At 39.4% G+C, this 12,410-nt stretch overlaps 1 protein-coding gene across 2 annotated transcripts in view; it reads right to left on the bottom strand.

The window, feature by feature from the left end:
* The window catches only part of med13 (mediator complex subunit 13), a 117,812-nt gene that overhangs the window by 64,947 nt on the left and 40,455 nt on the right, over positions 1-12,410 (bottom strand). For both annotated transcript variants that reach the window (XR_001481346.1, XM_015379019.1), the window contains exon 3: positions 9,101-9,269. Coding sequence is in view for 1 of the 2 variants with exons in the window: in XM_015379019.1 (XP_015234505.1) it covers positions 9,101-9,269 (169 nt within the window). In the remaining variant the exon portion in view is untranslated. The remainder of the gene's footprint in view (positions 1-9,100; positions 9,270-12,410) is intronic.

A 12,410-nucleotide genomic window follows, 5' to 3' on the forward strand; every position in this document is an offset into this window, starting at 1 on the left:
AGTGTGAGGGATTGCCTTTGAATCAATGAGTCAATGCAATCAACTGGTTTTCCTTAGATAGAAACTTTGAATCCATTTGACTGTATGATCTGGTTGAACTGTAAAGTGCCTTGAGATGACATGTGTTGTGAATGGCGCTATAGAAATAAACTGAATTGAAATAAACTGAATGGAAGTGCTCAGGAACCACTAGTTTCCTGATCATTACACATTTTCTGGATCTGCACTGAAAGTAACGGTATTAGGAAGCTGAGGATTGAACGAAGGAGCTGCAACATTCCTCAGATGTTTGCGGGGCTTGGCAGCCTCGGCTCTAAGAACTGACCTTCCGTTCAGCTCATGTACACTTCCTCAGCTCTCTTCCTCTTAGAAAGAAAAAAAAAGGAAGGGACTTCTCGTTTCCAATCCGCCTTGTTTGTAAATATCAGCCTCTGGTCTCAGTGTGTTATTGCAATCAAAAAAAGAAATAAAATGTTCACAAGACTGCAGAATCGGCCTGAAAAGGGCTAAAACAAAAAAATTGTACAGTGTATGCCCGGCTTAATCTGATGAGCTTCTCTCTTCCTGGGCCCCGCAGCATGACGCTGCTACTCCTATGCCCCATACAGGCGACTCTGAAGGCAAACCATAAGCTGGATTTTAACCCAGACTATCGATGTAAGGTGTTGAAAACAAATGCACATCAAGTCACATTAGTCACATAAAACCCAACAAAATATGAGAGAAAATGTCAGAAAGTTCTGGTGGTGTGAATACTTTCAGCATAAGAGATCTAAAACACTAATGACTTGAGGAAACAAGGTGAGCGAATCAGAATAAGATCACTTTTCCTCCAGTTAAGCCTAACCTGACCGCTGGGAAACAGCAGCAAAGTCTGCAGCCAAACAGACACCAGAACCGCATCACCCTGATAACACCAATACAAAAATAATGCATCTTTGCACCATATTCCATATCAATGCAGTTTTTTTCTCCCACTCTGTTTACATTTGATCACTGCTGCACTTCATTGAATGGAAATGTTCCTTTACTGCCTGGAAAGCTGTATTAAACAAAATTTCTTTTCATATACGCTCGGCAAAACAAAACGGCAATAAAAGTTGTTTAAGTCTAAGAACACAGAATTCATGGAAAAGATACGGCAGCTAAAGCTCCACGCGCCGCTGGATGCTGGAGGAAACCCTCTGCTCAAAGTCTTAAGCCTGGATCCTTCCCACATGCAGAACTCCATTACTTTGAATTGATTCCTCTCTGCCACAAATGGAAAGCAGACTGAGCGACTTTATAAATGTCAGATTAGACTCGGAAGGGAGAGAGAAATAGAAAGAGATGAAACGGCACGTCCATAAAAAGAAAAAAATGAAAATAAAAAAGGGAGAAATCTGATCCACAGCGCTCCAGCTGGAGCTGAATAAAGATGATTCTGACATAAGCCTGACGATGGGTCAGGATCCAGCCACACAGGATGACACATGCGCACACCGGGGCGTCTCTGGAGCCCCTGCTGTCAGTCAATGCCTGCTCCTCTCAGTCTGAGAAACATTTTGCAACCAAATCATAACTCTGAATGAGGGGCCTCTGAAAGGAGCATTAAAAAAAGTTAAACATGATCAGATTATTCGGGATTAATCAATTATTAAAATAATTCAGTAGTTGAATAAATAGTTACCTAGAGTTATGGTATACAGATGAGCCAGTTTTTCCCAGATTTAATTGACTTTAAGTGCAATTAGAGGGAGAGGGGGGGTAGGAAAGATAAGTTTTACTTGCCTGATAAACCAGACTAAATGTGAGATTAAATGCGTAATTTAGTCTGGCCCCGATGAATGAGACATCGGAATATTGTTGATGAAAACAATCCGTTATTTTTCTACCCGCTGTCTGTGCCTATTGGCCAACGCTCTGACCAATGAGCGCAACTGACTGTGCTGGTGTGTAAACAAACAGCGCGTGATAACAGCGATCTTTATATAAAATAACTAAAATAAATTCTACAAAAGCTCCAAATGGTTGTTTACAATATAATAAAAACAGCTACATATTTATGTACATATATTCATTGCATCTTTACATTTGCAATTTATTTAAAATAAACAATTAAGGGTTTTCGCTCTATATTGTTTATTTAGAAATGTTAATTTACTTATATTTTTAGGTTAATCATTTTCATTTTAAAAGTCTTTTTACAAGCCATAATGTCATTTTGATATTACTTTTAATTTTTTTTTCTATTTCACTGTGAATATTAAACAAACAAGCAGCTCCAAAAACATAATAATCCAGATAAAACTCCTTATGTTTGTATGTAATTATATAAAAACACAAAACATAAAAAAAAACTAAAGGAAAATGAAATCTATCAAGGTTTAGATAAATCCCAAAAATGGATCACATAAATAATCGATAGGTGCTGCCCTAATTTAAAGTCATTAAGCCACAGAAACATGATAGAGGGCTTCTGAAGCTGCTGAATAATTGAATATTTGGGTATAACTGGGTTTCTACAGTCAGAATTCACAGATGACGTTAATATCAGAATCATCCAGACTCTTCCTGCCTCTTCAGAGAGACCACATCTGCCTCTGCTGCACTTTTCAAACGGTTACTGATGACGGAATCAATATCACTTTACAGTTATAAATACTACATGAACTAACTGCAAGTATAACGGCCTGTACTTCAGAGCTGAAAGAATAAACCATGATGTAGCTGCTGTGTTTTACCCTCCAGTTAGTTTTGCATTTTTACAGGCCGGGAATTGAAAGTGAAACAAACCTGCATTCAGCTAACAGCGGATGCTTTCATCCATCTGAAATTACAAATTTCTCTTACAGAGTCTGAAGAGATTGGGGGGGTCTTAAGATCACAAAAAGGATTAGCTTTAAACGCGACCATCTGTCTGAACCTCTGGATTAAGACGCCACAGTCGGAATTACGGTTTGTTAGAAAACGGATGGAGGAAAAGGGGAGGGGCGGAGTTACGGCTCATGGATTCGTTTTTCGGGCCTTCGCTTGGCTCTGCTGGATTAAATATCCTAAGTCTGTAGAAAGTAGTTTACTGAAACTCAAAACTGTAAATCAACAGGAGGTCTAGATTAAACTGAGGTGATTCTAATTCATTTAGTGACCTTTAAAAGGCTATTTATGTTTTTAGGGAAGATCTTCCTAGCAACATAAGGTCACAGGGTCTTCCTGGAGCTCCTGCTCTGAACGGGCTGATGAAGTAAGCAGAAGCAGCCAGGACAGAGTTGAAGAGATCAGGGTGTCCATTTCCTCTGCATGACCGCATGCTTGCACAGTTGCACACGCAAGAAGTCGTGCCCACTTTCTCCTGCCTGCATCTCTCACAGACCTATCATGGACATGCATGTTTGAGGACCCATCTGAGTGCATTGGTGTCGTGCAGGAAGGGGATAAATTTAGCTCTTTAGCCCCAGATTGGAGGCAGTGGCCCTTTATCCTGCTCTGTCCTACTTCAACTCCTGACGTTCCACGCCAATCAAAGCGTCCCATCGCTGTGTTTATCTGTGCTTACCTACTGAATGCTAATGTACAGTCTTTTTTTGTCATTTATTCATAATCAGTCCCTGTGGTGAGCTTTTGTAACAGCTTGACTTCTTAAAGATGCTCCCAGTTAGACGACAAAATCAGAAGCGCACAACAGACTAAACATATTTAAATGGAGCGGAGCAGCAATCTGAGGCTTCCCTGATTGCAGAGCAGTTGGAATACATTACAGAACCAGTAAACACACAAAGCAGGCCCAGATATATTCCACCCTCTTTGTCTGGATCAAACTGAAACATCAAAGCTGAAGCGGCTTTAATGTTGCTCTCAATTTCTATAATGCAGCCAATTAGAAACAAGTCGACGAGTTGGTCTGCCTGAAGGCGGCCAATAGACCATGAGCATCCCGCTTCACCTTGGAAACACACGATCCCAGGGTGCATTTCCCTGCTGCCATGACAACGGAGAGGAGCTCTCCCTCGCTCATTCCCACACTCCCACCGTCCCCTTGTGTTTCTCTCTCTGTGTGTCTCCTGAAGGCGGTCTACCTAGCAGAGGAAGGTTCACAGGAACCTGCAGCCGCCTGCAGCGCAGACAAAGAGATGAACCTGCAGCTGCATCAACAGTCGCTGCCTACAGTTGGCGTGAAAAAATAAAGGCTTACAGGAGGGTTTCAAAACATTGAAATTCTTGTTTTCATTTTTCTACCAGAGCAATAAAAGACTGAGCTCATAGCAGATTCCTTGAATCAAGTAGGAGCTAACTCTGCTTTTAACGAGATTTATTTGAACCGCTTTGGTCTCTTTAGATGCCTGCTGCTGATAAAGGCATCAGGCTTAAACAGAAAGGATGGGAGGGGAGGACAGAGAGATGATGTAAGGCTCATCAGGCAGGCTGAGGTCTGGGGTTGAGGTTATGAGTGCTGTCAGAGGACTTCAGCCTCCACCAACTGGCTGCTTTGGATGCTGAACAGGAGGAGGCAGAGCAGCAGCAGGGGGGGTGGTCCAATGTTTTCCTCCTGCTGGTTCCCATTTATTTTTGAGCTTTTATTAAATTTATGGAGAAAAAAAGCAATCTGCAGGGGGAAATTTATTTTGATAGGACTGCAACTGATGATTATCTTGCAAATTGATGAATCTGTCGATAATTTTTTAGATTAGTCGCTTAATAATCGGATAGCCAAAGGTTCCTTAAAGAAACTTTTGTTTTTATGAAATTAAACCAGGTGAAACTAAAGTTTTCTAATGGAGTACATCTCTATAGAGCATTTTGACAGACAAAAATATTTCTTTCTTTCTTAACCTCTCAAAACCCAGCGGGTTGCCAGCAACCCGTTTTAAAGCGTTTACATCTAATATCTCAGAATGCATGAAAATTTTACACCAGTAAAATGTTTACCAATGTAGACATGTTAGACATCATGTCTGTATTACTGCTGTTCAGAAAAGACCTGTTATTTTCCGAGGGGGAAAAAACGACTTTCAGTCATGTTTGTACTGATGCGGCTGTGTTTTTATTTATATATTCAGAAACTAGAAAGTTTAAGCTTTCAAAATACGTGTCGCACATGTAATTTGGGCTTACAGTTCCTAAGTTATTTAATTTTCCATTTGGGATGCAAAATAGGCGAGAATTTCCCAAAATGAGGTGGATGTTAAGAGGTTAAATGATAAATGAATAGATATTATATAAAAATGTTGGTATAACTACTGCACTAAGTGTTTCTATCTTTCAGGTGAAGGCCTGAAAACACATAAATACATTGGAGAGAAAAAATTTCCACGCTGTTATTTAAGACTGAAGAAAAAGTTTTGAGAGAAAATATTTGTCACAGAAAAAATAAAAGATAAATATTTGGAAAGTGATTTTTTTAGGGACAAAAAATATTTTTTTTCTTTAAATCAGAGAAAAACATTTTCTCAAAAATAGATTTCCCTCTTAAAATGTTTTTTTCTCAAGTCTGTTGGCCCTTCTTAGAACTGAGAGCCGTTCTGTTGAAACTGGCCAATAGATCACTCTCAGTTTATGTTCAGTTTAAGCATTAGTTTAAAAATATATCGATTTTTACAGGGGAAAAAAAACCTATTCAGACATAGAGAGAGATATTTGGATTCTTAAAAATCACCCAGGAACAGGAAATTAGACCTTGAAGACTGTGGGATTTCCCCAACAGAGAGATTTTGTTTATAACATCTAAAGTTTGCATGGCTCCCAAGATTTTAATACTGAAAACAAATTCTCAAAGTTTGTGGTTGAACTCCAACAGAGACGTGCCTTTTGAAGCACGGTCCAAACTGTTTTAAAGAAGCCGATGCAAAACAGTTCCTAGACTGCTCTGCAACAAGAGGCAAACACAATGCATGGAGGTGAAGTGATGAGAAAACTACATTAGGCAGTCTCAAATACAAATACAGTCTCCATACGGTGGTTTTAAATCACCTGGTGGATGAAATGACCATTTGTTTGTGTTGATTCTTTCTTTTTTCTGTATTAAAGAGAGCAGTGGGCTTAATGCTGCCCTACAAGGGTTTTAATCTGGGTTTGAATGAAGACAAAGCCATTCTAAAGCACATATCAAGGAGCTCATTTTGAGCCTGGATCCAGATTTATTTTTGATTCTCTTCATGGTGGAGAATCCTGCTTCACAGCAGCAGGTGAAGCCAAACATCCTCTAAATGTTATGAATCATTTCTCTAAACAGTTGCAGCCCTCAAAGATGGCAACCTGCGGTTTTGTATCAAAGCTTCCCAGAACAACCCAAAACAGGCTCCTGGCCTTAGAGCTACTAATTCTAAGGCTACATAAACAGATTTCAACTGTTAAATAAAAGTGTCTCCCTGAGCAAACAGGAAAAGATGCCCGTTTTGTTATTTGTCAACAGGGAATGATGCATCACATCTCAGTGGTCTTTGATTATCAGTATCCGAGTGTATTTGCGGTCATAGTGGATCAAACAGAAGGAGAGACGAAAAGGTCCTTAACAACAGTAGAGATCCAGGGTGGTTGCATCGCTATTTATAAACCTGCCCAGTCTGCTTTCTGACAGCAGAGGGGGATGAAGAGAAGTGCAGAGTAAGAGAGAGGAGGGAGAGGCGTAAAGGGTGGCCTGTGAATTCCACAGAGAGGAAAAGACCATTGTTTTTTGGTTTTTTCCCTGGACTGGAGCCATTTTTGATCGGTACATCAGGTTAAAAAAAAAGCTATGCTGCTTAGAATTTATTATTATAATGTTTGTCCCATTTTTCAAACTTAAATCATAAAGAAAATAACAAACATTCCTTCAGATGAGGATGAATCCAGGCTACGTTATGATTAACCCTTTAAAGCCTGGACCGGTGAAAAATATATATACATCTTTTTGATTAGAACTGTCAATTAACTTTCTGACAAATTAAATCAAAAACATACTTTTTAAATAAGTTAAACTAGAGCATTTAATTGCATCAATTTTGATACTGTAAGCATTTCTGTAGAATCTTTTACACATTATCTGTTCGCTGAATGCGTCTTATTGTGTAAGTCAGGGTTTTTAAAAACAAAAATATCACACTGATGACGCAGAAGTCCCAAAAGCTCATTTATCAGATATGATACACTTGGCTTTAAAGGACTCAAACTTTTCCCAAGCTGGGTAAGAGAACAAAAACACCAGTGAGCCCAAATCTGAGGACTATAGATGCACTGATATGGAAACCAAACATTAAGATTTTTACTTTAATTATTTACAAACATCATATATTTCCCTACCATTAAGACACAATGAAAACATTGCTTCTCCAGTTCAGGTAAACACACACTATCTTGAGCTGCAGCACAATCGTCGTCACATGACCAAACAAAAACCACATGACCGATCCCCCTCCCCCTCCTGAAACAAAAACACCACATACCGGGAGGTAAAACTCATTGTTAATATCAACCCATAGGATGGATACTTAAAGACTGACAGGGAAGGTAAAGGAGCAGCGGAGGGAAGGAATTTAAACCTCCAACATTCAAGAGAATGACAGGAAAAATCTATCTGGTTCAGAACGTTTCTCCATGTCCACCGTCGCTACTCGGTGGTTTGACAAGGAATTCAGTTAACACATTTTAATACCTCGATTCATCTGTTTTCCACATTGAAATCAGTAATTAGCTGTAAGGTATAATCACAATTTGAAAGGTTTATTAAGAGACAGATCGATAGAGCGGTTTTGCATGTATCAAATCGGCCGGTATGTAGAGACGCTGGCTGCTTGATTGTTGACATCATGTAAAGGGTTTGCGTTGCCGCTCCCTCCATTTGCTAACCATTTGTAAGGTTTTTAACCACTTAAATGGAAGAAGAGAAATCAATATCAGTCTGAAGAAACTAGCAGCACAAATCTGGGAACAGTTAGACCGATGTCAAAATATTCGGTAATGGGATCGGCTTAAAAATAACCTGTAGTTTAAAGACTAAGCAAGCATAACAGCAGAAAAACAGCTGATAGTTAAAAAAAAAGCAAGAAAGGAATAAATTAGGGGATCCCAAACAGTTCAGTCTGTAGCCCATAAAAAATATTATTTATAAATGCTTAGTAAAGCAATTAGATTCACTTTAAATAAATACATTTATATTTTATTAACATTTTATTATTTAGTTCATCATTTTAAATGTAATTTTGGTTATTTAATGTGATATTTAATTTTAAAATGTAACTATATATTTACTATTAGAATCATTTATTAGATCAAAACTAAATGCAACATCAATTCATTTCATTTTTCTTTTTCATGATGTTTCTGGCCTTCCATTTAACTACGGGGTCACATGATGATTCTGAAATAAATCAAACCTCATGCTTTTTCCAAGCCAAGTATGACCACGTAAGTATTTAACCATTAAAAAAAATTTTTATTGTGCAGTTTGCTCTCCATACCCTGCAACGAGCCCATCACTACGACCATCGTGTATCATGACGTCCAAAGAGAGAGTTCAAACAACCAACCGATGCATGCAGGCTGAGCTAAACAGGAGCTCCCTCAGTCACAGCATATAAGCCCTCTCATCTGCTGTCACATTTACACAAGCATTAACCCCGCACTTTTAATTTTCACTAGAACAATCTAAAAAACAACTTTCACAGCATCTGAATCTTCACTGTGGGGGAAGTTGAGAGGAAGTGCAAACAAAAAGGAGAGGAAAGCCATCATGGCCGCCGTCAGACAAGTAGTGCATGTGTTATCAATAAGCCCAGACACGGACTGTAAGAAATCCAGCTCAGCAGATAGCGAGGAGAAGGAGCGCCTCTGTGGCTAATATTCAAACACTAACAGCACAGAGGTCACTGAGTATTCCAGAGCTGATCTGAAACACCAGAACTGAGGCAAGAACAGCATTTTAAACAGAAAAAGCTTAAAAAGTCATTCAATAACCTGCACTTATGATTGTAGAAGCTACTAAATCATTAGTATGCTCTAACTAACAGGCTTTAAGTAGCTTCCGTGTACAGCAGTAACACGTTAGCATGATCTATGGCACTGTTAATCACCGTATAGTCTATAATCATTACAGAGAGATTTTAAACAGCAATGAGGAGGAGCACAGGTGGAGGAATTTCTCTCGTACCTCTTGTTGATCGGCTTCTCGTGCTTCTCGTAGGGTTTGACGAACCACTTGCCGAGGCGTACAAAGCCGCGGTTCATGAGGCAGCGCTCCAGCAGGTTGTGGATGGCTTTGAACAGCAGAGTGCGACACTCGTAGGAGAGGCCGTTCTCCCACTCGTCATCATCCTCGGCTGGCGAAGGAGAAAACACAGAGAGGCACAAAAAATAAATGGGTGAGGAAGCTTGAAAACACACAGAAACAAAAGTGCAGGAAGAATGGTGAGCGATGGCGCTTAGAGCGCTGGCACAGCACGCCGGCGGCCCGCCACTTGATCCCACCGCACATTGGCTAATGAGGCTATTCATCAGTGCTTATGAGATGACATACGGGAGCTCCAGCTGTCATTGTCAGCCTAATGTCACATTTATACTGTATCTCTAACATCAACATGTAAAATCAGCTTCTAACCCAGAGCTACCCTAAAAAAAAGGTGTCAACAGGATAAATATGAATAAAGTTAAACACAAATGGACTCTAATCTTTAGCAGATCCACTAATCAGGAAGAGGGGAAACATACTGAAAAGGTAAAACCACGTTAGTTCAAAGTACAGCTGGACAAGAAAGTAGAATCAATATCTAATCGTCATATTTATTTATCCAATAACAGTGTTATTAACCACTTTTAAGCACATATATAGGCTACACTTAGTGTTTCATCCCTGACTGAATTTCAGTGAGCAGTAGAGACTGACACGGGAGTGGATTTTCACTCCTGTCCCGTCCCACTCCCAATGAAAAAAATTGTGTCCTGTCCCAGAGTAGAAATCTAAATCCTGTCCCGTCCCACTCCTGGTGAAATTACTCCCACTCCCATCCCGCTCCCATTCAGAATGACTCCCGCTCCTGCACCACTCCCATTCTTGTTGTTTTTGAGCGCGGGTGAAAAACTCAGAGCGGAAGCACTGTGGGTTTTTGGGTCGTGTAGTTTTTTTGACTCGCATTATAGTGTAGGCTTCAAGGAAAAAAACTACAAAATGGCGGCGCCAGTACTAGATATTTTTCTTTCTATTTTATTTTATTTTTTGGCATCGATCCTAGTTTTTTTTAGTTACTATTGGTGTGCTCCCGCTCCCGTCTGCTCCCGTTAATGTTTAATCCTGTACCGTCCCAATCACGTGATCGTTACTAATACCGACTCCCATCCCAAAATTGTCAGTCTCTAGTGAGCAGCCGAATCAAACCAAAAGAGCTGCAATATTTTGACTGCATGACGTTCAGCAACGACACAGGCCGTTTCTCAGTTCACTGACTCGTGTCCTTGCCAAGTAGGTTTTTGAGAGGAACACAGGAAAGTGTGGACTCTGGGAGAACGGGAGCCAGTAGCATAAATATATGTCCATTGGAACAGAAGCGTACTCCTGACGTCACCACACGCTCGGCTCGTCTGGAGCTGCTTTTACCCTCCTGTTATCAATAGTCTCTAGATAATAATAATAAATGATTACTTTTTTTATTTAGTGGGGGAATAATAAGGAACACAGTAAGATAAACATCAGATAAAAAAATAAAACAAAAAAAATTGCCATCAGAGCCAGTGGTCGTTCGCACACGGCTATGCTAAGAGAGGGCTGCTGCAGACGGGCTGCGGTTAGCCTTGGAGGTCCGCTGGTTGCCGCGGTCCTCTCAACTTCAGAAAGTTTCTTTTAAAATAAGTATTAAATCAGTAAATGGGCCATATAATGACGCTTTAAGGTATAATGTTCTCGCCTCAAATGATCTTAAAAAGTACTTTTATTGAACTGCAACAGAAAAGAGAACTTTTAACTTAATACTCTGAGCTCTGTGAGCGCTCCATTGGTAGCTCCTGCTGCCGCAGTGCATGCTGGGACAGCTGTCAATCTCAAGAATGGACAAGTCTGCTGTGATGCATGCTGGGTAAATAGGGAGGGGCGAGAACAACATCCGGGGGCTACAAGATGAGCGACGATTATAAGGTGAACAAATGTTCACATTCTGGAAAAGCTCTCTCTGATTTTAGTGTGTAATTAATGACGGGTTGACCGTGTAGAAAGTGTGACGGTTAAAAGGAACAGCTAGTTCTGCAGCTCAAAGTCAGAGTAGAGGAGCGGATCATTTTGTTTGGACTGAGCCGATCCTTGCTGTGATAAAGGAAGCGTTGCTAGTGTTGTCAACATTCCCTCTTCCCACGAAAATAAAGAAAAAGGCTGCCTTCTGTTTTGTTTTACTAAAGATGAGAACTGAAAAAACACAACCTTTATTGACAAACAGAATAACCTAAATCAGATCGGGGCAGGAGGGAAGGCAGGAGTGAGAGAATGGAGCAGCAAAAATAATAAAATAACAGTTCCATGTGAACTGGATTGAATCTTGGATATCTAATATTAAAATGCAGAAATCCCATCCAGCTAATTAGTCATTATCAAAGCAGGTATCCGATGCAGCTAATTAGTCGATATCAGAGCCGATATCCGATCCAGCTAAATCATTATAGGAGCTGAAATCGATTCAGCTAACTTGTCGATATAGGAGCCAATATCCGATGCAGCTAATAAGTCAATATTGGAGCTGATATCCAATCCAGCCATATAAGTCATAATTTTCACAGCAATTACATGGACCTGCTAAAATAATTCCCAGAGGTTTGCGCAGACATCTATTGGGGGCTTTCCTGGCTGTCTTTCTGAGGCTTTCATATTGTTAACAGGGGTTGACGTTAAGGACTTTTACCACTTGACTTTCACATTTCATTTGCCCAGAAACAATTTTTACTTGCCCAGTATAATGTTTGATAAATATAGTTCCTAATATTAATTTTTGCATATATATCAATGAAACATGTTTGTTTTTTTAAATGTTTTTTTGTAATTCACTAAGTTCACAGGTTCCTGGTGTGTATAGGCATGTGTCAGATAATGAACTCAAGCCTACATTACCGTGTTAACATGCTTTCAAGCCTTCATGAACATTCTTTTCATACTAAACTTTGCTTTAAACTGTTGTGTGCTTGGAAAAATATAAATTGTAATGTTAAAAATCTAAAAAAACTTGACAGGTTAAAAACTTAAGATAAATCACAAGACAGAAGTCAATGTCAAAAATGAATAACTTATTTTAGAGTCACGGTATGTTTATAAAAGATAATACTATTAATATAATGTGACTTTTTTAGAGAATCATTATAAATAGTTATTTTATACAGGATTTCCACAGTCTTACATAATTTCAGAATTCCCTGACTTTTAACTGACTCAGGATTAGTTTTCCCTGACAAAATAAATGCAGCAACAAGACAATAATAATAACATAACA

This window comes from Cyprinodon variegatus, unplaced genomic scaffold, assembly GCF_000732505.1.
Source record: "Cyprinodon variegatus isolate N-32 unplaced genomic scaffold, C_variegatus-1.0 Scaffold184, whole genome shotgun sequence".
NCBI lineage: Eukaryota > Metazoa > Chordata > Actinopteri > Cyprinodontiformes > Cyprinodontidae > Cyprinodon > Cyprinodon variegatus.